The sequence below is a fragment of the Garra rufa genome, chromosome 12, assembly GCF_049309525.1.
Source record: "Garra rufa chromosome 12, GarRuf1.0, whole genome shotgun sequence".
In the NCBI taxonomy this organism is placed as follows: Eukaryota; Metazoa; Chordata; class Actinopteri; order Cypriniformes; family Cyprinidae; genus Garra; species Garra rufa.
The window spans coordinates 12,630,983-12,657,719 of record NC_133372.1 but is presented as its reverse complement, the minus strand read 5'-3'; the positions used below and the strand labels follow the sequence as shown (position 1 = coordinate 12,657,719).

Genomic DNA, 26,737 nt, shown 5'->3' with positions numbered 1-26,737 from the left:
TCATTCCAAACTGCTGGTCTTTACAGAAGTGACAAGATGAGAAACACAATCTCTGACTCCCTCTGCTGCCGTCATTAGCTTTTCTTTCTGCAGACTGACCGACCCTGATGGAAAGAAAACGAAAATTGGTCACAAAAATATATATTTACTTCATATTATTATTATTTTAAATAATTTAATAATATAATCATAAATATGTGACCCTGAACCACGAAACCAGTCTTAAGTAGCACAGGTATATTTGTAGCGATAGCCAACAATACATTGTATGGGTCAAAATTCCAAAAATCGTAAGTAAAATTATGTTCCAAAAAGATATTTAGTAAATTTTCTACCGTAAATATATCAAAACTTTTTGGATTAGTATCATGCATTGCTAAGAACTTCATTTGGACAACTTTAAAGGCGATTTTCTTAATATTTAGATTTTTTTTTTTGCAACATCAGATTCCTGATTTTCAAATAGTTTTATCTTGGCCAAATATTGCCCTTCCTAACAAACCATACATCAATGCAAAGCTTATTTATTCAGCTTTCAAATATTATGTATAAATCTCAGTTTCAAAAAATGGACCCTTACGACTGGTTTTGTGGTCCAGTGTTGCATATTTACATTAAAACATATATTGCATTTTGAATATGTAACTAACTTTAAACAAAATGACTGCACAAACCTGTTGCTGTATATAGAGAAAGCTCATTTCGCAGTCGCTGTACAAGCTCACAAAGTTCCTCTTCCTCATCCATCTCTGAGTCATCTGAGTCTGAATGCTCTTCCAGAGCTAAATCAGACATGGATTGAGTAAGTAAAGAAACATCTTGTCTTTCATGCTGTAGCTCCTCCTCTTCCTCCTGCAGCCGCTCCTCCACAACTCCCTCTTGTTGCCCTGAAGCTGTATGGACATCCTCTTCTATGTCATCCAGGTTTGTGGAGATGTCTTCTGATACCTCATAAAAAGTTTCCTCATCCACTTCTATCCGTCCTTCTGGATATGTTTCTCTCCCCTCCTCAACCTCCTCTTCTCCACTGGAGCTGTCTTGAGGTTTTAAACATCCAGGTTGTGTCCAGTTGTTCTCACTAATGCTGTCGTCATGTTCAGGTTGAAGGTTCGAATGGGAATGAAAGTCAGGTCTGAGCTGGTCTCTGTCCCTCAAAGTCAATATCTGTGACAATGACAGAATTTTTTTTTTTTTTAATTTAAATAAAACTGGTAATACTTAGTATGGAAGCACATTTCAATCACTGAATAAAAAATAAAAAAGGTAATTGCGACTTTTTTATCTCACAATTCTGACTTTTTTCCCTCACAATTGCGAGTTTGCATCAATTCTGAGAAATAAACTCACAATTCTGAGAAGTAAAGTCACAATTCAGAGAAATAAAATCAGAATTTTTCGAATTTCAAGATATAAATTCACAATTCTAACTTTTTCTCAGAATTGCAAGAGATACATTTGCAGTCACGAGTTGTAAAGTCAGAATTGTGAGATATAAACTTGCAATTCTGAGAAATAGTCGCAATTCTGAGAAAGAAAGTCAGAATTCCAACATATAAACTCACAATTCTGACTTTTTCTCACTCAAAATTGCGAGTTTATATCTCGCAATTTTGCCTTTATAACATGCAATTGCGAGTGAAGTCAGAATTGTGAGATATAAATCTTTTTTCCCTTAAAACTGGACTTTATAACTCGCAATTGTTCTATTTTAAATAAATGCTGTTATTTTTAACGTTTTATCAAAGAATTGCGAGATACAAACTCGCATTTGTGGAAAAAAAGTCAAAATTACAACAAGTTTTTATCTCCAAATTCTGACTTTGTCTCAATTGAGTTTATATCGCAGTTTCAAGAAAAGTCAGAATTGTGACTTAATATCATGCAATTTTGACTTCGCAATTGCAATTGAGTTTATACCATGCTATTCTGACTTCATAATTCACAATTGTGAGTGTATATCTTAGAATTCTAAGAAAAGGAATTGCAAGGTCAGAATTGCAAGATACAAACTCACATTTGCGAAAAAAGTAAAAATTGTTAGTTTTTGTCTCCAAATTCTGACTTTTTTGAGTTTATATCGCAATTCTAAGAAAAAATTCAAAATTGTGTTTATATCACGCAATTCTGACTTCGTAACTTGCAACTGTAAGTTTATATCTCACAATTCTGAGAAGAAAAGTCATACAAACAAGAGATACAAACTCGCTTTTACAAGAAAAAAGTCAAAATTGTGAGTTTTTATCTCCAAATTCTGACTTTATTTGCCGCTAATGTGAGTTTATGTCGCAATTCTGAGAAAAAAAGGCAATTTTTAAGGCAAGATAAGTTTCAATCACAATGCAGTTTATTTAAATAAACTCAGAAGCTTCCAACGAAAGACATCAATGAATGCAGTGAAAGTAAATGGGAAGCGTGGTTGGCAAAAGTTCACAGTCTTATCTGTTCAATAGTCCTTTTCCTTCTAGCACAACGAATAGATCCAGGCAGATGAGAAGAGACAGGTAAGCTCCAGTGTTAGGACCTTGAGACCAGCCCTAGAGTGAGAGGTGAGTGTGCCTTTTATGTGGTGCAGGTAAGTGGATGCAGGTGCAAGTGATCAAGGATGAGGAGCAAGTGTGTAACAGAAGGAATGCTGGGAAATGTAGTGTTCTATGGTAGTTGGATGACTGGGAATGGGTGACCGTGGCTGGTGAGACAAGTGACTGTGACATTACTCCCCCCTCCCGGAAGGCACGACCCCGCGGCATAGAATGGAAGACTTGAAGGAAGGAGACATGGAGGCGGATAGTGGCTGGACAACAAAAACAGAGTGAGTCTTGCCGAAGGAGGTTTCGGCAGAGGCTGGACTCCTGGGAGGAGGAGACTAAACAGAGTCCAGGGTGGTGATGAAAGGAGGAGCCAAGGAGGAGACAGGAGGGATCCGGAGCAGGAGGAGCCAGGCGAGACACAAGCCGCAGCCGTGACGGTAGCCCCAACGGATCCGACAGAGGGAGGAGTCATGGTGGAGGAAGGACTGATGACTCCTGGGGACCGAGCAACAGAGGCGAAGCAGATGGAGGTAGATGTGAGCCAAGGTAGCGTTGGCCATTCAGGAGGTTGCTCAGGAAGGACTAATCCTGGAGGGCGCTCTGAAAGAGTGACACGCCTGGCTGTGACAAAGAAGCTGGATTCACTAGAGTAGGGAACGGCTATCCTGGCCGTGACAAAGGAACTGGGTTCCTTAGGACATGGAACTGCGCTCCTGGCCGTGACGAGGGAACTGGATTCATTAGGACATGGAACGTCGCTCCTGGCCATGACGAGGGAACTGGACTCTTTAAGACATGGAACGGCGCTCCTGGCCGTGATGAGGCAACTGGACTCTTTAAGACATGGAACGGCGCTCCTGGCCGTGACGAGGGAACTGGACTCTTTAAGACATGGAACGGCGCTCCTGGCCGTGACGAGGGAACTGGACTCTTTAAGACATGGAACGGCGCTCCTGGCCGTGACGAGGGAACTGGACTCTTTAAGACATGGAACGGCGCTCCTGGCCGTGACGAGGGAACTGGATTCATTAGGACATGGAATGGCGCTCCTGGCCGTGACGAGGGAACTGGACTCTTTAGGACATGGAACAGCGCTCCTGGCCGTGAAGAGGGAACTGGACTCTTTAGGACATGGAACGGCGCTCCTGGCCGTGAAGAGGGAACTGGACTCTTTAGGACATGGAACGGCGCTCCTGGCCGTGATGAGGGAACTGGATTCCTTAGAATATGGAATGGCTCCCCTGGCCTTGATGAGGGAACTGGATTCATTAGGACATGGAATGGCCCTCCTGGCCATGAAGAGGGAACTGGACTCTTTAGGACATGGAATGGCGCTCCTGCCCGTGACGAGAGAACCGGACTCATTAGGACATGGAACCGCACTCCTGCCCGTGACAACCTTCTTGGTTGCGAAAACTGAAGTGGTGACTGTCTTGACCAGGGGCTCCAGTTTGATGGCCCACTCGGCCTGGGACTCGTGCTCGACAGAATCGGACATAGTGGTCCTTCGGACAGGTGACTCAGATGTTACAGGCTGTTTGGAGGCCGGCGTGCATTGGTGCTCAGAGACCGGCGTGCATGGGTGCTCATTGAGGGCTGGATGGCCAGCGTACCTAGGCTGAGGACCGGCACGGTTCAGGTGGCTGGGTGCAGAGGAAGGGAGGCAGATTTTAGCCCTGACCGGACTGATGAAATAGATGGGTCCATTAACTTTGCCCCCAGGTCAGCGCAGTTGGAAACCAATTTACGGACAGGGGGAAACACAGGAAGAGTGGAGTTGTCGCTAGGGATGGGAATCGAAAACCGGTTCTTGTTGAGAACCGGTTCCCAGTGTTTCAATTCCATCGAATCGTTTGCAAAATTTGCAAACGATTCCCTTAACGATTCCAGTGGGCACGAATGACGTCATCACGCGCATTGCGTAACTTACGCACGTTGCGTAGCTTACGCTAAGCGGAACAAACGCTCAAAAGTCTGGTTGTATTTCACCAAAAAAGACGAAAATAGGGCAGCTTGCAATACTTGCAGCGTAGATATTTCCTCAAAGGGAGGAAATACTACTAACATGCTAAAACATTTGCGCACACAGCATGCAATAACAATAAAAGAATGTTGCGTTTTCAATCTGCTCCGGACTAACAGTTCTCAACCCAGCAGCGGCAGCAGCATCAACAACGTTAGCATGTCCTCGGCTAATAAAACTGCAGGACTCATTCATTCCCATTATATATTTTCTAGGGAGATGACAAAGATTCTCAACCCTAAGTACAAAGCCCCAAACAGAGACAGTTTAACTATGCTAATCAACAATTTGTTGTCCCTTTTCTTCCATATGAGAATCGATAAGGGAATCGATAAAGAATCGAATCGTTAAGCAGAATCGAAAATGGAATTGGAATCGTACAAATCTTATCAATTCCCATCCCTAGTTGTCGCGGTTGATGGTCTGGCATGTGGAGGATCTCGGCACGGGGTGAGTTGGCGAGACCCACTGTTTTTCAGGAGGGACTGGACGAAACTGACACTTATTACCTCTGACCTTCTTTACTTCTAGGTCAGAGCCATGTAAATACAAAATGAGATTGATTAATTAGATCAAAGAGAAATCACATACAGGAAAACTACAATGAACAGTATTCTTATCCAGTCCCATCTGAAAAACAGCACATAGCGAGGCGTCAGGCCAGCGTGAGAAAGGCGAGAAAGCTTGACGAATTCCTCCACATATCATTCCAGGAGGCGATCATTCTGTCGTACACTGCAGAGCCGGTCCTCAGCCCAAGTCATTTTGTTGTATGGGTTGGTCTTCTGTCACAAAAGGAATGCTGAGAAATTTAGTGCTCTATGGTAGTCGGATGACTGGGAATGGTTGACTGTGACACATATACTTATGCAATTATAAAATCATGGCATAGTTTAATATTGCCTATTTACATTTATTACATTTTAAATAATTTAATAAATTCATATTTGTAAAATCATTTATATTAGAAAACTGTCAAATTTAGCATAAATCTTCATAAATGTATTCCATTAAAAAGGGTTAACATCATTAAAATATAGCTGTGGAACAAGCAACATTTAAGTAGTTAAAATGTGAAATGAGATTTAAACAAATTGGATGTAGGCCTACTGATAATAAATGTATAAATCTGTGCATAAACTCATAGATATATATGGACTGCCCTCCTTATGAGGCCACATGGGTCTCACATGTCTGACTCTGTCCAGTTCTTCATCCAGATGCTGGTTATGTTGGTTCAGTGCCTCCATCATGGTCTTCAGCTCAGTACATTTGTCCTCCAGAGAATCATGCTCTGACTGGGCTGCAACTCTCCACACCTGAAACTCTTTCTCCAGGAGCCTAATCAAAACATCACAAACAAAATGAGGCCCAATATAAAAATACAATTACAAAAACATGGCACACAAAACTCCCATTTTTGTATACTCAAATATTTATTTGGACAAAGTTCCCACCATTTATCTCTCTGCAGATCCCTCATGGCCTTCTGAGTAACACTGAGGTCTTTTTGGAGAATAGCTGTTTCTCTCTATAACACCGTAAACATACAAAAATCCCCGGGGGAATCATTTGTCATGTCAAATCTTACTTTAGTTGCACTGTATTGCAAAACAAAGCAGGTAAGTTACCTCAGGGATCTCTGTCTCTTCTGTCTGCAGGCATTTAGTCTCTACTCTAACCGCAGGAGGAATGGCAGTCAGACCTGTTTCAGGAGCATTACGTATATCTGGATCTGCTACAGAGTGCAGCGCTGGAGAAGGAGCACTACAGACACACATAGACACATGAAACCATCTGTATGCTGTTAAATATGTACCAACACAGAATGTACAAACAAAATGTGCACCTGTATTGCAGCTCTGCACTGGAAACTGCTCTCAGGGCTCGCTTCCTCTCTGCTTCTCTCCGAGTGTGTCGAGGTACCAAAGCGTGTCGAGCGCTGGAGGCCAGAGACGCCATCGACTCCTTCCAGGATGGCTGAACAAACCATAGTATATGTAAACAAAATATGTATAGTATAATTAAAAGAGAATGAGTGTTCTAGGGCTGTCAATTATATGGAAAGTAAGTAATAAACTAATTAACTGCAGAGAATGTTAAATATATAATGATAACTATATTGGTGCGGTAATATGTTTCGTTTGCTCACCTGAGTGCAATACTCCAGTACAGGATGAGTGGGCTTGTGCTTTCTGCTGCGTCTCTCAGTCAGAAAGCAGCTTTGGCACAGGTGAACGTTCAGGCATTTCAAACAGCGATACCTATGGAAAGATCATACCAGGTCATATCATTATAATCTACCGTTTGTTTTTATTTTTAGTTAACAGTGATAACCCTGAAACATACACTGCTGTTCAAAAGTTTGGGATTAGTAAGATTTTTAATGTTTTTTTTTTTTTTTAACTCTCTTATGCAAAATTCCATTTATTTGATCAAACATATAGAAAAGAGTAATATTATGAATCATTTTTGCAATTCAAAAAAACAGTTTTTTATTTTAATATACATTAAAATATAATTTATTTATGTGATGCAAAGCTGAATTTTCATCAGCCATTACTTCAGAAATCATTCTAATAAACTGATTCATTACTTTTATTATAAGTGTTGGAAACTTTTTTTGGAACCTGTGATACTTTGTTTTAGGATTCTTTGATGTAAAAAGTAAAAAATAACAGCATTTTTTCAAAATAGATTTCTTTTCTAACAAGTCTTGACTATCACTTTTTATCAATTTAACACATCCAAGCTGAATAAAACTATTAATTTCTTTGAAAGAGAGAAAGAAAGAAAAAACTTAATGACCCCAAACTTTGAACAAAGTATTTATCGTTAAAAAAAACAAGCAATTCTGAGAAAAAAGTCAGAATTATGACTTTATATCATACAATTCTGACTTCATAACTCACAATTGCGAGTTTATATCTCACAATTACTGAATAAAAAGTCAGAATTGTGAGAAAAAGGTCAGAATTGCAAGATACAAACTCGCTTTTGCAAGAAAAAAGAAGTCAAAATTGTGAGTTTTAATCTCCAAATTCAGATTTTATTTGTTGCTCTTGTGAGTTTATATTAGCCTGGCGAGCCAGACTTACATCAAGATGTTTAGTCTGGAAACTCTCCATAGACGCGGCTTACTCCGAGGGGCGGGATAAACGGTTGTCTCTCAAAATCCCTATGCACGCAATAGGATAGCGCTTCAACCAATCAGAGCATATATGGTATATTAAGCTTTTTCCGTATCCAGTCGGCAAAACTCCAAACACATCTTCCTTTTTTAAAAAAGACTTAAGTGCCGTTCTTTGCTCGTTTCTTAAAGAAAAACTTAACTCCAAGTCCTCCAGAGTCGCGGCCAAAGCCGATTCGAAAGACCGCTGTTCGACAGCTGCAGCTGCCATTCTTTGTTTTTCAAGCAGCCGTCGCAACTCTGTCATCATATGTTAAGCCCGCCCCGCCTACTCTATACGCGTTGTGATTGGCCTGACCCAATTTGGGTTTTTGCAGCTAGAAGGTCTATTGAGAGTGTCTAGACCCACCTGGCTGCAAAATAATTTTTGCTGCCGCTAGGGTGCGTCTAGATTTCTAGGCTAAGTTTATATCGCAACTCTGAGAAAAAAGTCAGAATTATGACTATATATTACACAGTACTGACTTCATAACTCACAATTATAGAAAAAAAGTAAGAATTGTGAGAAAAAAGTCAGAATTGCGAGATACAAACTCGCTTTTGCAAGAAAAAAAGTCAAAATTGTGTTTTAATCTGCAAATTCTGACTTTATTTGTTGCTATTGTGAGTTTATATCACAATTCTGGAAAAAAAAGTCAGAATTACGACTTTATATCATACAATTCTGACTTCAAAACTCACAATTATGGAATAAAAAGTCAGAATTGTGAGAAAAAGGTCAGAATTGCGAGATACAAACTCGCTTTTGCAAGAAAAAAGAAGTCAAAATTGTGAGTTTTAATCTGCAAATTCTGACTTTATTTGTCGCTATTGTGAGTTTATATCACACTTCTGAGGAAAAAAGTCAGAATTGTTCTTTTTAATGTTTTATCAAAGAATCCTAAAAAAAGTATCACAGGTTCCAAAAAATTATTAAGTAGCACAACTGTTTCCAACACTGATAATTAATGAGAGTATTAGAATGATTTATGAAGAATCATGTGACACTGAATACTGGAGTAATGATGGTCAGCTTTGCATCATATTTCTAATTATATTAGAAAGTATATTAAAATAGAAAACCACTATTTTAAATTGCATTAACATTTCGCAATATTACAGTTTTGTTCTGTATTTTTAATCCAATAAACGCAGCCTTGATGAGCAGAAAAGTGTCTTTTAACAACTTTTGAGCAGCAGTATACATATTACAAACACTTTTCTACACACCATATACTGTACATGCACACAGCTGTGGGCCAGTAAAACAAGTTTAAAACCCTATCAAGTATGTATGGCAAAATTATGAAAAAGCATACCTGAGGCCAGTGATAGGAAAGGCTTTACAGGCATGGCAGGGGACTCTGTGCTGTACAGCCTCACTCACTGAAATCCTGTAGAGAGTGGACAGCCATAACAGCAGCCGGGGTTCTGACTGCAGCCAGCTAATAAAATGCTCTTCGGTCACACATGCACTAATTACCTGAGAGAAATATACAGTATTTTTTTTTTGCCTCGAAGAAGTTGTTTTTTAATGTTTTAAAAGATGTATCTTATGCTTATCAAAGCTGAATTTATTTTAATCAAGAAAACTGGAAAAATATACTATACCCCATTGAAGCAAGAGGACACTGCAGCTTCAGCGTGACCAAAAACATGGTTTTCCTGAACCACTGCTGGAACCTTAACCAACAATTTAGTTAGAAATTTGCCAGTATTTGTTAGAAGTGGTGTCTAATTCATTGGACTGTTCTTCTCACCTGGCTGAGGTCTTCCAGCAGGATTTTGAGTGCACTTCGACTGATGGAGCCCCTGTCATTCTCCTGATTCCCACTGTAGCTCTCAGCCAGTTGAAACAAAGCTGCAAAGACCACAACCACAGACTCGAAAACTTAACCCTAATTCTAACAACAGTATTACGTCCTAAAATCTGAATAGGAAATACTACACGAGTAAAGTTGGTGAACAAACTTTGAAGTTGGCTTGAAAAAGCCTTGACCATAAGTTTGAAGCAGTTGTACATTTAAGTTTGAAGTTTGAAAATTCAGATGTTGATAACATTGCTAGCATGATTTATTACATTGCTAACATGTTGTTTGCATGTTGATAACATGTATCTAGAATGATTAGCATGTTTTTAGCATGATTAACATATTGCTAGCATGTTTTTAGCATGAATATCATGTTGTTAGCATCTTTCTAACACGACAAGCATGTTGTTAACATGTTTTAGCATGTGTCTAGCATTAACATGTTGCTAACATGTTTTTAGCAGGGATTGTATGTTGTTAGCCTGTCCCAAGTATGATTAGCAAGTTGCTAGCATGTTGCAAACATGTTTTAACATGATTAGCATGCTTTTAGCATGTTTTAAATACGTTGCTAGCATGTTTTTAGCATGAATAGCATGTTGTTAACATCTTTCTAACACGACAAGCATGTTGTTAACATGTTTTAGCATGTGTCTAGCATTAACATGTTGCTAACATGTTTTTAGCAAGGATTGTATGTTGTTAGCCTGTCCCTAGTGTGATTAGCAAGTTTCTAGCATGTTGCAAACATGTTTTAACATGATTAGCATGTTTTTAACATGTTGCTAGCATGTTTTAGCAAGGATTGAATGTTGTTAGCCTGTCCCTATGATTAGCATGTTGCTAGCATGTTGCAAACATGTTTTAACATGATTAGCATGCTTTTAGCATGTTTTTAACACGTTGCTAGCATGTTTTTAGCAAGGATTGTATGTTGTTAGCCTGTCTCTAGTATGTTTAGCATGTTGCTAGCATGTTGCAAACATGTTTAAACATGATTAGCATGTTTTTAGCATGCTTTTAGCATGTTTTTAACATGTTGCATGTAGCATTTTTAGCATGAATATCATGTTGTTAGCATCTTTCTAACACGACAAGCATGTTGTTAACATGTTTTAACATGTGTCTAGCATTAACATGTTGCTAACATGTTTTAGCAAGGATTGTATGTTGTTAGCCTGTCCTTAGTATGATTAGCATGTTGCTTTTAACATGATTAGCATGCTTTTAGCATGTTTTTAACATGTTGCTACCATGTTTTTAGCATGAATAACATGTTGTTAGCATCTTTCTAACACGACAAGCATGTTGCCAACATGTTTTAACATCATTAGAATGTTGCTAGCATGTTTTTAACATTAACATGTTGCTAGAATGTTTTAGCATAATTAGCATGTTAGCATGTTTCTAGCATTATTAACATATTGATAACATGTTTTAGCAAAGGATTGTATGTTGTAAGCCTGTTCCTAGTATGATTAGCATTTAGCAAACACTTTGCTAACATTTTTAGCATTAATATCATGTTGTTAGCATCTTTCTAACACGACAAGCATGTTGTTAACATGTTTTAACATGTGTCTAGCATTAACATGTTGCTACCATGTTTTTAGCAAAGATTGTATGTTGTTAACCTGTTTCTAGCATAATTAGCATGTTGGCAACATGTTTTAACATCATTAGAATGTTGCTAGCATGTTTTAACATTAACATGTTGCTAGAATGTTTTAGCATAATTAGCATGTTAGCATGTTTCTAGCATTATTAACATATTGATAACATGTTTTAGCAAAGGATTGTATGTTGTAAGCCTGTTCCTAGTATGATTAGCATTTAGCAAACACTTTGCTAACATTTTTAGCATTAATATCATGTTGTTAGCATCTTTCTAACACGACAAGCATGTTGTTAACATGTTTTAACATGTGTCTAGCATTAACATGTTGCTACCATGTTTTTAGCAAAGATTGTATGCTGTTAACCTGTTTCTAGCATAATTAGCATGTTGGCAACATGTTTTAACATCATTAGAATGTTGCTAGCATGTTTTAACATTAACATGTTGCTAGAATGTTTTAGCATAATTAGCATGTTAGCATGTTTCTAGCATTATTAACATATTGATAACATGTTTTAGCAAAGGATTGTATGTTGTAAGCCTGTTCCTAGTATGATTAGCATGTTGCCAACATGTTTTAGCATCATTAGAATGTTGCTAGTATGTTTTTAACATTAACATGTTGCTAGAATGTTTTAGCATAATTAGCATGTTAGCATGTTTCTAGCATTATTAACATATTGATAACATGTTTTAGCAAAGGATTGTATGTTGTAAGCCTGTTCCTAGTATGATTAGCATGTTGCCAACATGTTTTAGCATCATTAGAATGTTGCTAGTATGTTTTTAACATTAACATGTTGCTAGAATGTTTTAGCATAATTAGCATGTTGTTAGCATGTTTCCAGCATTATAAACATATTGATAACATGTTTTAGCAAGGATTGTATGTTGTTAGCCTGTTTCTAGCATTATTAGCATTTAGAAAACATGTTTAGCATTATTAGCATGCTCTTAACATCTTTTAGTATACTTAGCATGTTTGTAACATATTGTTAGGACATTTTTAACATGACTACCATTCTGTTAATGTGTTGCTAGCATGTTTTTAACATGATAAGAATGTTGTTAACATGTTTTATCATGTGTCTAGCATGATAACCATGGTGCCAACATGTTTTAGTATGATTAGAATGTTGTTAGCATGTTTTAACATTAACATGTTGCTAGAATGTTTACAGCATAATTAACATATTGTTAACACATTTTAGCATAATTATTATGTTTTTAGCATGTTTCTAGTATTATTAACATGTTGCTATTACATTATTAGCATGTTGTTAACACATTATTAAAATGTTAACATGTTGCTAGTATATATTGATTAAGCATGATTAATGTTAGTATGTTTTTATCCCAATTAACATGTTGTTAACATGTTTTAACATGATTGGCATGTTGTTAGCATGACTAGCATGTTGCCTACATGTTTCTAACATGATTAGCATATTGTTATAATGATGTTAGCATGGTTAACATGTTGTTGGCATGTTGCTAACATGTTTTTAACATGGCTATCTTGCTGCTAGCTGGTTTCTAACATTGTTAACATTTTGCTAGCATGTTGCAAGCATGTTTTAAGCATTGATATGTTGCAAGTATGTTTCTGAGTAGCTTGTTGCTAACACGTTTCTATCATGATTAGGATATTGTTTTTTGCATAGTTAACATGTTGGTAACATGTTTTTAGCATGATGCGCTTGTTGATAACATGTTTTTAACATGGGTAGCATGTTGTTAGTTTGTTTATAACATTATTAACATTTTGCTGACATGTTTCAACATGTTTAAGCTTGATTAACATGTTGCTAGTATGTTTTAGCCTGATTAGTATATTGCTAACATTTTACTAGCTTGATTAGCATTGTTGTTATGTTTTTAGCATGTGTAACATGCTTTAGCATTATTAGCATGTTTCTAGCTGTTTTAACATATTGCTAACATGTTTTAACATGGTTAGCATGCTGTTAGCATGTTAATAAAATGTTAACAAGCTGTTAGCACATTTCTAGCATGATTATGTTGGTAACATGATAGCATGTTTCTAACATATTAGCATGTTGCTAGCTTATTTGTAACATGATTAGTATTTGCAAACATGTTTTAGCATAATTAGCATGTTGTTAGCATGTTTCTAACATTATTAACATGTTGCTAGCATGTTTCAACATGAGTAGCATGTTGTTAGCATGTTATCAAAATGTTAACATGTTGCTAGCACATTTTAGCATGATTAACATGTTGGCAAAATTAGCATGTTGCTAGCTTGCTTCTCACATTATAGACATGTTGCTAACATGTTTTAGCATGTTTCTAGCATAATTAGCATGTTGTTAGCATGTTTCTAACATTATTAACATGTTGTTAGCATGTTTCAACATGAGTAGCTTGTTGTTAGCATGTTATTAAAATGTTAACATGTTGCTAGCACATTTTAGCATGATTAACATGTTGTTGACATGATTAGCATGTTGCTAGCTTGCTTCTAGCATCATTGACATGTTGCTAACATGTTTTAGCATGTTTCTAACAGCATGTTGTTAGCATGTTTCTAACATTATTAACATGCTGCTAGCATGTTTCAGCATGTTATTAAAATGTTAACATGTTGCTAGCACATTTTTAGCATGATTAACATATTGTTGGCATGATTAGCATGTTGCTAGCTTGCTTCTAGCATTATAGACATGTTGCTAACGTGTTTTATCATTTGTCTAGCATAATTAGCATGTTGTTAGCATGTTTATAACATTATTAACATGTTGCTAGCATGTTTTAACATGAGCAGCATGTTGTTAGCATGTTTTTAAAATGTTAACATGTTGCTAGCACATTTTTAGCATGATTAACATATTGTTGGCATGATTAGCATGTTGCTAGCTTGCTTCTAGCATTATAGACATGTTGCTAACGTGTTTTATCATTTGTCTAGCATAATTAGCATGTTGTTAGCATGTTTATAACATTATTAACATGTTGCTAGCATGTTTTAACATGAGCAGCATGTTGTTAGCATGTTTTTAAAATGTTAACATGTTGCTAGCACATTTTTAGCATGATTAACATATTGTTAGCATGATTAGCATGTTGCTAGCTTATTAATTGAATGTGGAACAGACCTCTGTGTTTAGCTGAGAGAGTGTCTCCACAGAGGGCGATCAGCGCGGCCTCCACTGACCTGAGCAGAATAACACCAGTTTGGTCTCTAAAAGAAAGCAGAAAGTTTAAAATACACCTACTTAAATACAAAAACAGTGTATATAATGCCAAATCTAGTTACCCCTCACCTGTCAAACAGTTTAAAGAGGAGCCTGGTGGTTTGATCTGTGGCTTCAGGAACCGCCTCATCAAGTTTATGTGAAATGCTCTGGAACAGCTCTTCTAGATGCTGCTGTACATGTTCTTGAGCAAGACTAACTGGTTCCCCAGAACTGTGTAAAATGTTTAAAACTGGGTGCAAATCCTGCAGTGACACCAGGTGCACTGAAGTTTGAAAAGAAACAGATGCACTATGAGATGTTGCAGGTGGATGAGATAATATCATATTAATGCATCCAGCTGTACTTCACGTGAAAGTAAACATGGAAAAACTCACTCTGACATAGTTTTTGCAATGCGCGAAGCTTTAGAGCAGCTCGATACACTGCAGGACGAACGTCGTTTAGACCTTCTATGGAATAGATACATGAAATGACACATGAAAAGACCAGAAAAAACTGCAATTGCATTAACTGAAAAAAACTTCTTTTTATTATTATCAGTCTTACCAATGCTATCCAAATCCATAACAGTTCACTGCTCGATAAGCCAGGAGTTTATTTCTAGACAAAAATAAATAAATAAAGAAGCAATAAAAAAAAAAATATATATAATTTTTTTGTTCTAAAATATAATTTTATCTTGCATTATTGTAATTACTTTGCTACTCTGAAACCTTTTTTTCATAACTTGGTGTTAATGAGGGAGAATATGTTGGGTATTTGTTACATGACTATATATACAGGTATGACTAATATGTACTTGTTATGTTATTATTATTTCGTCTTTTATTTTCATTGTTACAATTACTGTATAAAACTGCAATAAATAAAATAGCCAAAAATACTAAAACGAATTCAAAAAGGTTGTCTTCAAATATTTTCCTAAAGGTTATAACTGTTTCATTGACTATTTACAGCAGTCAACCCAACAGAAGACTTGGCAACCTAGAATATCTGGCAACCACTGCTTTGATGCAGGCACGGCCACGCGATTTTAGAGGGAAAAGCACATCTGACAAGACGGTGGGTGTTTTACTTTAAAATGGCAAATGTAGCATACTATTTATTAACAACAACATATCTTAATGCGTCTATGCTATTATAACTCCAAATTAAATAGGTTTCAATGTGTATAAATAGGTATAAGTGTACTTTAAATAGGTAGTTTGCTTGTGTTCATAGCAATAAAAGAAAACGAAAGTAGAAAAATAGTTCTACTATTACGCTCCACAAACCGGTTTCGTCTTTAACGATTTACTTTTCAAAGAATTGTAAACCGGTCCATTTAATATTAAGACCATAACCACATAATTGTAAATTGTAGCCTATATCGAACTATGAATCGATTTGAAAAAAAAAAAAAAAACAATAGTGAATATATGGCTCACCTGAACGCTATGAAATTATCCTTGTGTGAACATCAAGCCTTACAACTTACAAACTTGCGTGCACAAGCTGCTGCCGCCTACCTGGTTTGTATTACTTAGTGTTAATAATGTATAAACAGAGCTTTTGTTTCACTTAGTCCATATCAGTACTGTTAGCTATTATTAGTTTAGTGACTGCGTTGTAACTCCGTATATTATAGTATAGCATGTATCTTTGCTTTGAAGTGAATGTGAACAATTTACTGTACTGAAGATACTCTGCTCACTGTCATAAACTAATCTCTCTTCTTCTTCTCTCCAGATCCTCAGAGTTGATTTTGCACCATGGACAAAAAAGAAACTAACAGAATTCGCCAAAATAAAGTTTTCCTCATAAATACTTTATCTGGAAACGTGGATATCATCTTGCAGTATGTGCAGCAGGCTCAACTTATTTCGTCACATGACTACGATAACCTCTCAGATATTTCGAGCAGACAGCAGAAAGTCATCAACCTACTTGACAAACTCATGAATAGGGGGGAGAAAATTTGTTGCCAGTTTATAGAAATTTTAAGACAGGAAGATATATTGGACATTTTTCCAACATTAAAGGATCATGCTGTTATTGCTTCTCCAGCCATGACCTCTCCAGTGCCGGTGGTAAAGTTCACATTGAAAGATTCAACGTAGTCTAAATGCAGCAGTCAAGTATATTCTGTTCCACTGATGTGCATATGTGCTTTCATTTCAGGTCTCTCAATACAAAATAACACGAAATCCACGTGGTACCTGTGTGATTATCAATAATGTAAGTTTTAAGAATTCGAAAGAAAGAACGGGATCAGATAAGGACCAAGGTTAGTTTGTATTTTTTATTTTTGATGAATTTAGTTACTTAGCATAAGATACTTTAATGGAATAATTCACTTAAAAATGAAATTCACCCTCAGGCCATCCAAGATATAGGAGACATTTGTGTACCAGTGAATGGGTGTTGTCAGAATGAAAGTCCAAACAGCTGATAAAAAACTTCACAATAATCCACAAGCAACTCCAGTCCATCAGTTAATGGTTTGTGAAGTGAACAATTGTTTGTAATAAACAAATCTATCATTAAACCATTGGTTCTGGCCAAATCCATAAACATGTTTGGACTGTTTTTGCTTGTAAACGATCTGTGCATATTCCGCTTGTGACTATATGACTATTATGGATAGAGGTGTTGTATTTTAACTGGAAGCAATGGTTTAAAGTTTAAACAGTTTAAAAACAAGCAGCTTTTAGCTGCGACAAGACATTTATTGATGGACTGCCATTGCATGGATAACTTGTAGATTATTGTGATGTTTTTATCAGATGTTTGATATTTGATGTTTGATGTTATCATTCTGACGGCACTCATTAGCAAGCAAGTGATGTAATGCTAAATTTCTCCAAATCTTTGTAATACTAAGAAACAAACTCATCTACATCTTTGATGGCCTGAGGGTGAGAACATTTTTAGGGTGAAATATTCCTTTAGCATCCATTTTATTATTATTTGTACAGCTAGATTGATGGAGTTGCTCATATTCTCTCTTTTCAACCCCAGAGTATCTTGCCAAAGTTTTCCGCTGGCTGGGGTTTGAGGTGGTGGAGCACAGAAATAAAACCGCAGCTGAGATGAAGAATCTCCTAGAGAACTTGGGAGAGACAGTAGATGGCGACTGCTTTGTATGCTGCATCCTCTCCCATGGCGAAGGAGAAGGAGTCCATGGAACCGATGATGCAGTTGTTTCTGTTGATCAAATACGGGACCCTTTCACTGGCATTAACTGCAAGGGGTTAGCCGGCAAACCCAAGCTGTTTCTCATACAGGCATGTCGTGGGGGAAAAAATCAAAAACGTGTTCAAGTCCAAACGGATGGTCCAGAAGATGAAGAGTCAGAGATGGAGGTGGATGGTGGTGATTTTGATATCACAATCCCATCCGACACGGATTTCCTTATTGCCAGGTCAACCACTGATGGTTACTATTCTTATAGAGATTCAAAAGAAGGCTCCTGGTTTATTCAATCACTTTGCCGAAACCTAGAGAAACATTGTCCAATGTGAGTTTGTAATGTGTTTTTTTTATTGCAGCATTTTTATGTTCATTGCATGGACAAAATCAGAACTATATTATCCCAAAAATATATATTCTTTATTTATTTGTATGTTTTTAGGGGGACAGACATCCAGACAATCCTGCTTTCTGTGAATGATGAGGTTAGCCGTCTGGGAATCAAGTCCAAACAGATGCCTGTCCAAGAAGTCGCCATGAGAATGAAGCTGGTCCTTCTGCCAGTGTGAACCACTGAAAGCTCTTGCTGTGTTCAGCACTGCTCGATATGCATTATGGTTTTAAAGGATAGTTTATAAGGGAATCTTTACTATTACATTCCCATCTTTGTTTATGTTCTTAAAGATTTCTTAAAGTTTTACCAAAATTGTTTACTTCAAGGGAATCATGAGCCATTTACAGTTTTTACAGACGCTAGGACACATTTCTCAATACTTAGGTCACTTTTGCAAAACTCTTCACACAATTCTCCTAACCGACTTTCAGCTTGGCAAAACAGTTCAAAATAAACAATAAACTCAAATAAACTCCTTCTTCCAGAACACTAGCAAAGGTTGACAGCCGACAAACACACTTTGTCACCCACAAAACAATGACCTAAAAAACACTAACAACATGTAGCATTACACATTGTTTTCTTGTGTAAAACACGGACACATCTCTGTTTATAACTGCAAAATATATTGTTTATAACTGCAATATATGTTACTGGAATGAATCACATGATGCAGAATTCGTCAATATGTCCATGTTTACATCACAATACAAACCTATTCAGCAGTTGTCCCCTTTTGTAATGAAATTGAAAGAGTAACACCTGTGTAGATGTATATCTACAATGATAATCAGCTGGGGCTGGTTAAACTGCATTTTTAGATTTGAAATATGTTTCAATAAAATTTTGCTGTCTTATTCAGTTTTGCATTATGTTATTGTTTTGAACATAAGTTTAACAGTTTTGAAAACAGTATGTAAGCACGTGCAAAATGTCCTGTACGTACAAAGATTTTTGGCAGTTGTTGTGTCTGAGTGAGAAAAGAATTGAAGATGATGTAGTCGTTGAATGCATTTTGTGCCAAAACAATGATAATTGATCCTCAGTTTAGCCCACATAGACTTCTGTTGTGCTCACTGTGTGAAGTGTTTTGCAAAAGTGACCTAAGTATTGAGAAGTGTGTCCTAGCGTCTGTAAAAAACTGTAAGATGTTTTCTAAGTAGGTTTTTGATATAAAAGAAAATCCTGCATTTTGCAGATTACACTAATTTTTGTACTGTTATTTTAATGTTCTTTCTGTATCCAGTTTACATACACATCCAGGTATTTTATAATGAAATGATCTTTAAATATGGTAATTTTTGATTTGTCATAACCATCAATAAAATTAAAAACATTTAAATTACCATTTTTGTCATATAGTGTGAGATTGTTTTGGTGCTTTATCAAAGACACAAAGCCTGTTGGTTTTCTCCTATCTTGATTCACATGATACAGTTATCTGCTTCCTAACATGCACTGGAATTATATACTAATTGTAACATAAACACATATTTTTACCATACTGATAATCCAGTAAATTTATTTTTCCTCACATCAATCTACACTCCATGCACCATAATGACAAACCAAAAACAGAATTGTCACAACTTGAAAAAAAAAATTTAAAATAAAAACTGAAATAAGTACAGTACATTACATAAGTATTCGTACCCTTAACTCAGTACTTAAAAACACTGTGAAAAACACACTTTTTCCTTCTATATGCACCAGACACTTTCTTACAAACACTCCAAGTTACAAAGACTCAACAAGATAACCCAAATGTTTACTTGTGAATGCACCACAAGCCATATTGCACTACTCGTTTCTTTAACTTTAATACCTCTTTTGCACAATATCTTGCACAATATTGTATAGCATTATGTAAAGAACTTGTATAGTCTGTCTCAAGTTATTTGTATAGTTAGCTATTTATAGTATATGTATAGTTAGATTACCGTTTCAGTAAATTAGCTATGTATAGGATTAAACAATTGCTCTTATGTCTTGTGTTGGAGGTTATATTTGTTTATTTATGTAGCACCGTGGTCCTGCAAAGCACAACATTTCGTTCCACTGTATGTCCACACATGTAGCAGAATGACAATAAAGCTCGAATTGACTTGACTTAGCTGAAGCACCTTTACAGCCTCAAGTCTTTTAGGGAATGATGCAACAAGATTTTCACATCAACCTCTAGCAATTATCTGCCATTCTGTTCCTCACATCTTCACCTCTCAAGCTCTGTCAGCTCGGATGGGGTCTGGTAGACCTTTTCCGGTTTCTCCAGAAATGTTTGATTGAGTTCAAGCCCAGGCTGTGGCATTCACAAAGTTGTCTATAGGCCACTCTTGCCGAATGCTTAGGAACATTGTCCTATTGGAAGGTGAACCCTCTGCCTAGTCTGAGGTTCTCAATGCTCTGGATTGGGTTTTTATGAGGCTGTTACCAGAACCCTTTACTTTTGGGATGGTACTGTGCAGGTCATGAGCAGTGCCTGGTTTTTTTTAAACATGCTGCTTAGAATTGAGGTTCATCAGACCACAGAATGTTGTTTCTCACAGTCTGAGGGTCCTTTAGGTGCTTTTTTTCCCCCGCAAATTTCACTGAGGAGAGGATTGAGTCTTGCCACACCAACATAAAGCCCAGATCGGTGGTGTTGCAGTGATGTTTGCCCTCTGTAAGTTTCTCCCATCTGCATATATGATCATGGAGCTCAACAAGAGTGACCATCGGGTTCTTCATCAATTGCTCAGTTTGGCCTGGAGGCCAGCTCAGGAAGAGTCCTGGTTGTTTCAAACCATTTCTGTTAAGGGTAACAGAGACTACATGCCTTTGTGATTTTTTTTCCTGAATTCTTCCCCAGATGTGTGGCTTAATGCAATCTAGTCTCTGAGCTCTACAAGCTGTTTTTTTTTTTACCTCAGAGTTTTTGCTCTGATATGCATTTTCAGCTGTTAGACCTTTTATTAAAACATGTGCCTTTGCCTTCCAAATCATACCCATTCAACTGAATTTGCCACAGTTAACTTCACTCAAAGTGTAAATTGATCGACTGGTCAAAAGGTTTATGAACCTCAAATAAGTCTGAACTTGAAAACTATTACATATCTTGTGTCTGTTTGGACTCTTGCTTTGTATTTTTGTTGTGTTCCTGTTTCCTGTTCTGTTTGTAGTTTTTTTTTCTCTAGTTTTCCTCATCTTTCAGTTCCTTGATTGTCATCTAGGCATTTCTTGTTTTCTTGTTAGTCTATTAGCTCTGTTTGTACATATAACCTTAGTGCTTCATGTGCTCTTGATCTAGTCCTGTCCTTCCTAGCTTGTTATGCTGGTTTGCTTAGTTCAGTTTCTGTTATTTTGTTCCTGGATTTTCCTTGTATAAAACAGTGAGATTACAGCAAACAGATGGTTTCGAAGAGTAAGAAACTTCCTTCCTTCTTCTTTTATTATGCTACAAACCCCAGAGCTTTAATGGAAATGTGTGGCGGGAGTCCCGAGGAACAATCAGCGTCGCCCTGGCAACTCATCAGGAACACCTGCAACTGCTCAACACGGACCAATCGATCACGGCGAGATCTGCTTTATAAACGAGCCCCAAAGGACAGAAGGGTGAGAAGCTTCTCCAAAGAGCTAAAACGCTTACCGTCTCTCTCTATCGTTCCTTTCACAGACTCGCCGTGACGATTGGGCCGCACCCAGCCTGGACCGCTTTCACTCGGGGTGACCGCACGTTCCTGCACTCACCCCTCACTGGCCACAGTCACCAAAGAGCACGAAGGGACAGAGGATTCACGAGACACCGAGCACCGAAGACGCCACATCGCCCTTTCCCCGTATTATCTCCTTCACTTCTGCACTATTTTCAATAAACGCACCCTCCGGGGCTCACCAAGACCTCTTGTTCTGTCGTGCTATTCCCCGCCCGGCCACAAGGTGGTGGAGAATGCAGGCAACGTGACGGGCCTGGGAAGCCGACGAACAAGACACTCTTTGTTTACACCGCCATCTTGCCTCGTTTCTCACTTCCGGTTTTTTCTGTTTTTCAGGCGCGCTCCTCCCCGGCAGAATGGAGGACATTGTGAAACAGCTGGCAGAGGTTAGCGTCCGCCAGCAACAGTGTTTTGAGCTTTTGACCGAACAACATGGCCAAATTCAAGGTTATTTAGCAGAACTACGACTACCAGCCGCTCAACATGTTCCCCTACCTGATCCCCGCGTCACTGCTGCTCGGCTTTTACCCAAGCTAACCGCAGATGATGATATTGAGGCTTACCTCAAAATGTTTGAGTCAGTTGCTCGCACAGAGGGCTGGGCTAGAGGTACTTGGGCTGCACTACTGGCACCGTTGCTTTCGGGGGAAGCTCAGCGTGCTTACTTTTCATTACCTGCGTCTTCTCAAAGTAATTATAATGAACTGAAAAGAGAAATTTTAGGCCGCTTAGGGCTATCAGCGACCACTGCCGCCCAGCGCTTCCATGAGTGGGAATTCAAAGCGCGGTTGCCAGTACGCACCCAAGCCGCCGATCTGATGTGGTTAGCCGAACACTGGCTGCTAGAGGACTCGCCGTCCCCCCCCCAAGTCGCCGAGCGGGTAGTGGTTGACCGGATGCTGAGAGCGCTCCCGCGCTCGATGAGGCAGGCTGCCGGCATGCGGGGCCCAAAGTCCATCGCAGAGCTCGTCGAGGCGGTCGAACTGGCGGACGCAGCCTATCATCGGGAGGCCGGGGAGCGAGCGCCGCCTTTTCCCCGGAGGGTGCCCCAGGAGCGACGGCCGCCAGAGGGCATCCCACGACCAGTGCGCAGACCGTCCAGCCCCCGCGACGAACCGATGCCCACGGACCCACCGTCTCCGCCTGTGAAGCCCTGGATGGCGGGCTGTGTGGTTCACCGCAGGACCCCCCGTGGAGCCCCGATGACCACGGTGACAATTCAAGGCCGCTCCTGTCAAGCTTTACTGGACTCAGGAAGTGCCGTGTCCCTAGCAAGGCCCGGCACGCTGGAACCCCGGCCTAGTCCCAAAGCTGTAATGCCCATTACTTGTGTCCACGGAGATACCCGCCAGGTATTTACTAATCTTCTCACCTTCCACAAAGGTCGTAAAGCCTGGACTCTGGAAGTTGGCGTCCTCAAGGACCTACCTGTGCTGCTGCTACTGGGACGGGACTGGCCGGGGTTGGAGGCCGCCCTAGCCGAAACCACACAGCCCGCCCGTCCACGCCGACGCCTACGTCGCCAGCCGTCGCGGGGGTCTGAGAGTCCACACAGCCTGCTAACAACCGACAGTGGGAGAGAGGGTGAGTCCCCCGCCCGTGATACTAACCTTTTCCATAATGTTTTCCAGCAGGTTACGGGTGGGGGAGACTTTGGAAGAGCCCAAAAGGAAGACGACAGGCTGAAACACTGCTGGCGGCAAGTACGCGTCCTTGAAGGCCAGGACGTCCTTCCGGCCCCTCACCCTCTCCCACACTTCGTCGTGCAAAACGGTCTGCTGTACTGTGTCGCGGAGCGGCGGGGGGAGGTAAAACGTCTTCTCGTTGTCCCCAAGGAGAAAACGGAGACAGTCCTGGAGCTGGCGCATGCTCACCCCATGGCTGGACACCTGGGCGCCCAGAATACTGTGCAACGTATCCGTGATAGATTCCACTGGCCGGGACTCGAAGCAGAGGTCAAGAGGTTCTGTCAGGCCTGCCCAGCATGCCAACGGACGTCCCCGTGGAAACCTCCCCCCAGCCCACTCATCCCTTTACCCATCATTGGGGTGCCCTTTGAGCGGATCGGGATGGACATCGTAGGGCCGTTGCCGAGGTCTGGCCGGGGCCACGAGCACATCCTCGTCATTGTAGACTACGCCACCCGGTATCCGGAGGCCGTTCCGCTACGCCAAGCCAACGCGAAATCCATCGCCCGGGAACTGTTCCTGCTGTGTAGCCGGGTGGGGCTACCGTCAGAGATACTGACCGACCAGGGAACGCCCTTCATGTCCCGGCTAATGGCTGACCTCTGCCGGCTGCTGAAGGTACGACAAATCCGCACATCAGTCTACCACCCTCAGACCGACGGGCTCGTCGAGAGGTTCAATCAGACCCTGAAGCAGATGTTGCGGAAGGTAGCTGCTGAGGACAAGAAAGATTGGGACCTCCTCCTCCCCTATGTGCTGTTCGGAGTCCGAGAAGTTCCCCAGGCGTCCACGGGGTTCACCCCATTTGAGCTCCTCTTTGGACGGCAACCCCGCGGCCTCCTCGACGTGGCCCGAGAGGCCTGGGAGCAGCAGCCGGCAGTCTACCGGACCGTCATTGAGCATGTGCAAGATATGAGAAGTAAAATCGACCGCGTCATGCCATTAGTCCGGGAACATCTGGTGAAGTCCCAGCAAGCCCAGCAACGTCTGTACAACCGGGCGGCCCAACCGCGGGAGTTCCACCCAGGTGACAAGGTGATGGTCTTGGTCCCCAACGTAGCCTGTAAGTTCCTGGCACAATGGCAAGGACCCTATACAGTGGAGGAACGAGTCGGCCCGGTGAACTACAGAGTAAGACAGCCCGGCCGAAGACAGGCTGTACAACTATATCATATCAATTTGCTGAAGAAATGGGTCGGGGACCGAGACCAAGTGGCCGCCCTAGCCGTCCAAGAGCCCGCGGTTGTGGACGCCAACCCTAACCTCTCGGCCGCCCAGAAGACGGAGCTGCGGCACCTGGTCGGTCAGTTCCAAGACGTCTTCTCCGACACCCCCGGCCAGACTAACGTCCTCTCCCATGACATCCACACTCCTCCAGGCGTCGTCGTCCGGCAACGGCCCTATCGAGTCCCAGAGGCCCGCCGGCAGGCTATAGAGCAGGAGGTCCAAAAAATGCTCAAACTGGGGGTAATTGAGCCATCCCGGAGCCCTTGGTCCAGCCCGATCGTCCTCGTCCCGAAGCCAGACGGCACCCTGCGCTTCTGTAATGACTACCGGCGCCTCAATGAAGTCTCTGCCTTCGACAGCTACCCCATGCCCCGAGTGGACGAACTCCTGGAGCGCCTGGGAAGGGCCCGGTATATCACAACACTCGACCTGACAAAAGGCTATTGGCAAGTCCCCCTTTCCTCCGAGGCCCGACCAAAAACAGCCTTCTCCACTCCGTCTGGCCACTGGCAATACCGGACCCTTCCCTTCGGCTTGCACGGGGCACCCGCAACATTTCAACGCCTCATGGATGTCGTCCTTCGCCCCCATCAGACATACGCGGCGGCGTACCTTGACGACGTAGTCATCCACTCGGAGGCATGGGAGGACCACTTGGAGCGGCTCCGCAGGGTGCTGTCCGAGCTCCGTCGGGCTGGGCTGACCGCCAACCCCCGTAAGTGTCACCTAGCCTACAACGAAGCACGCTACCTGGGGTTCACGGTCGGGAGAGGACTCATACGACCACAGGAAAACAAAGTAAAGGCCGTCCTGGACACCCCCCGGCCCACCAACAAGACCCAGGTACGTGCCTTCTTGGGGTTGGTGGGCTATTACCGGTGTTTTATCCCCAGTTTCTCCTCTATAGCTGCCCCCCTGACGGACCTGACCAGGAAGGGACAGCCAGAACGGGTCCACTGGAATGATTACGCGGAGCGGGCCTTTACACGCATTAAGGAAGCCTTGACCACGGAACCCGTCCTGAGAGCTCCAGACTTCGGCTGTCCCTTCTTGCTCCAGACGGATGCCTCTGACACGGGGTTGGGAGCCGTGCTCTCCCAGGTCCAGGAGGGAGAAGAGCATCCTGTCATGTACATCAGCCGTAAGCTGTCCCAGGCCGAGAGGAAATACGCGGCCGTGGAAAAGGAAGCCCTCGCCATCAAGTGGGCAGTCCTGGAGCTAAAATATTACTTACTGGGTCGACATTTTACTCTCTTTACAGATCACGCCCCCCCTACAGTGGATGGCCCGAGCAAAAGACACGAACGCCAGAGTCACAAGGTGGTTCCTTTCGCTCCAGGACTTCCACTTCGATGTGCGCCACCGAGCCGGCACCAGCAACACCAACGCAGACGGACTCTCTCGGTCCTGGGCAGCATACGCAGGTCTGTCAGGGGTCACTTCCCCCCCACCCCCGGTCTCCCCCTTTTCTTCTCTCCTCCAGAACCAGGACGTCGCTTGGGGGGGGGGAGTGTGGCGGGAGTCCCGAGGAACAATCAGCGTCGCCCTGGCAACTCATCAGGAACACCTGCAACTGCTCAACACGGACCAATCGATCACGGCGAGATCTGCTTTATAAACGAGCCCCAAAGGACAGAAGGGTGAGAAGCTTCTCCAAAGAGCTAAAACGCTTACCGTCTCTCTCTATCGTTCCTTTCACAGACTCGCCGTGACGATTGGGCCGCACCCAGCCTGGACCGCTTTCACTCGGGGTGACCGCACGTTCCTGCACTCACCCCTCACTGGCCACAGTCACCAAAGAGCACGAAGGGACAGAGGATTCACGAGACACCGAGCACCGAAGACGCCACATCGCCCTTTCCCCGTATTATCTCCTTCACTTCTGCACTATTTTCAATAAACGCACCCTCCGGGGCTCACCAAGACCTCTTGTTCTGTCGTGCTATTCCCCGCCCGGCCACAATATACACAAACATTTGTTCCAAATCAAGCTGAAATCTGTTTAATCAAAGAGAATCCTAAATCAGTTGAGACCAGAGTATGTGAGTGGAACGGAGTGGGAGCGGAGCGTGGAGTGGAGCGGTGTGATTTTGAATGGAGGGAGGAGCGGATTTTTGAAAAGTCGGAGTGTCGTGGTTTTCACTCGCTCCAAGAGCGCTCCACCACCACTCCATCATGAGTACAATTCATGCCAA

The 26,737-nt window shown here is 41.2% G+C and overlaps 2 protein-coding genes across 2 annotated transcripts; one reads left to right on the top strand and one right to left on the bottom strand.

Annotated features, from left to right (window-relative positions):
- LOC141346887 (dystrotelin-like) lies at positions 1 to 14,935 on the bottom strand. The gene is made up of 14 exons (XM_073851845.1): positions 14,917 to 14,935; positions 14,745 to 14,819; positions 14,437 to 14,632; positions 14,269 to 14,354; positions 9,481 to 9,581; positions 9,332 to 9,403; positions 9,040 to 9,203; positions 6,704 to 6,815; positions 6,401 to 6,531; positions 6,183 to 6,318; positions 6,009 to 6,082; positions 5,742 to 5,892; positions 675 to 1,164; positions 1 to 104 (listed from the first exon to the last, which is right to left on the bottom strand). Exons 1-14 carry the CDS (start codon positions 14,933 to 14,935, stop codon positions 1 to 3), a joined length of 1,911 nt encoding a protein of 636 aa, XP_073707946.1.
- A 415-nt stretch (positions 14,936 to 15,350) lies between these two features.
- On the top strand, positions 15,351 to 19,281 carry LOC141347307 (caspase-8-like). Its single transcript, XM_073852316.1, has 5 exons — positions 15,351 to 15,432; positions 16,099 to 16,430; positions 16,531 to 16,636; positions 17,371 to 17,869; positions 17,984 to 19,281. The coding sequence occupies exons 2-5, from the start codon at positions 16,122 to 16,124 to the stop codon at positions 18,108 to 18,110; spliced, it is 1,041 nt and encodes a 346-aa protein (XP_073708417.1). The 5' UTR covers positions 15,351 to 15,432; positions 16,099 to 16,121; the 3' UTR covers positions 18,111 to 19,281.
- The last annotated feature ends 7,456 nt before the right edge of the window (positions 19,282 to 26,737 follow it).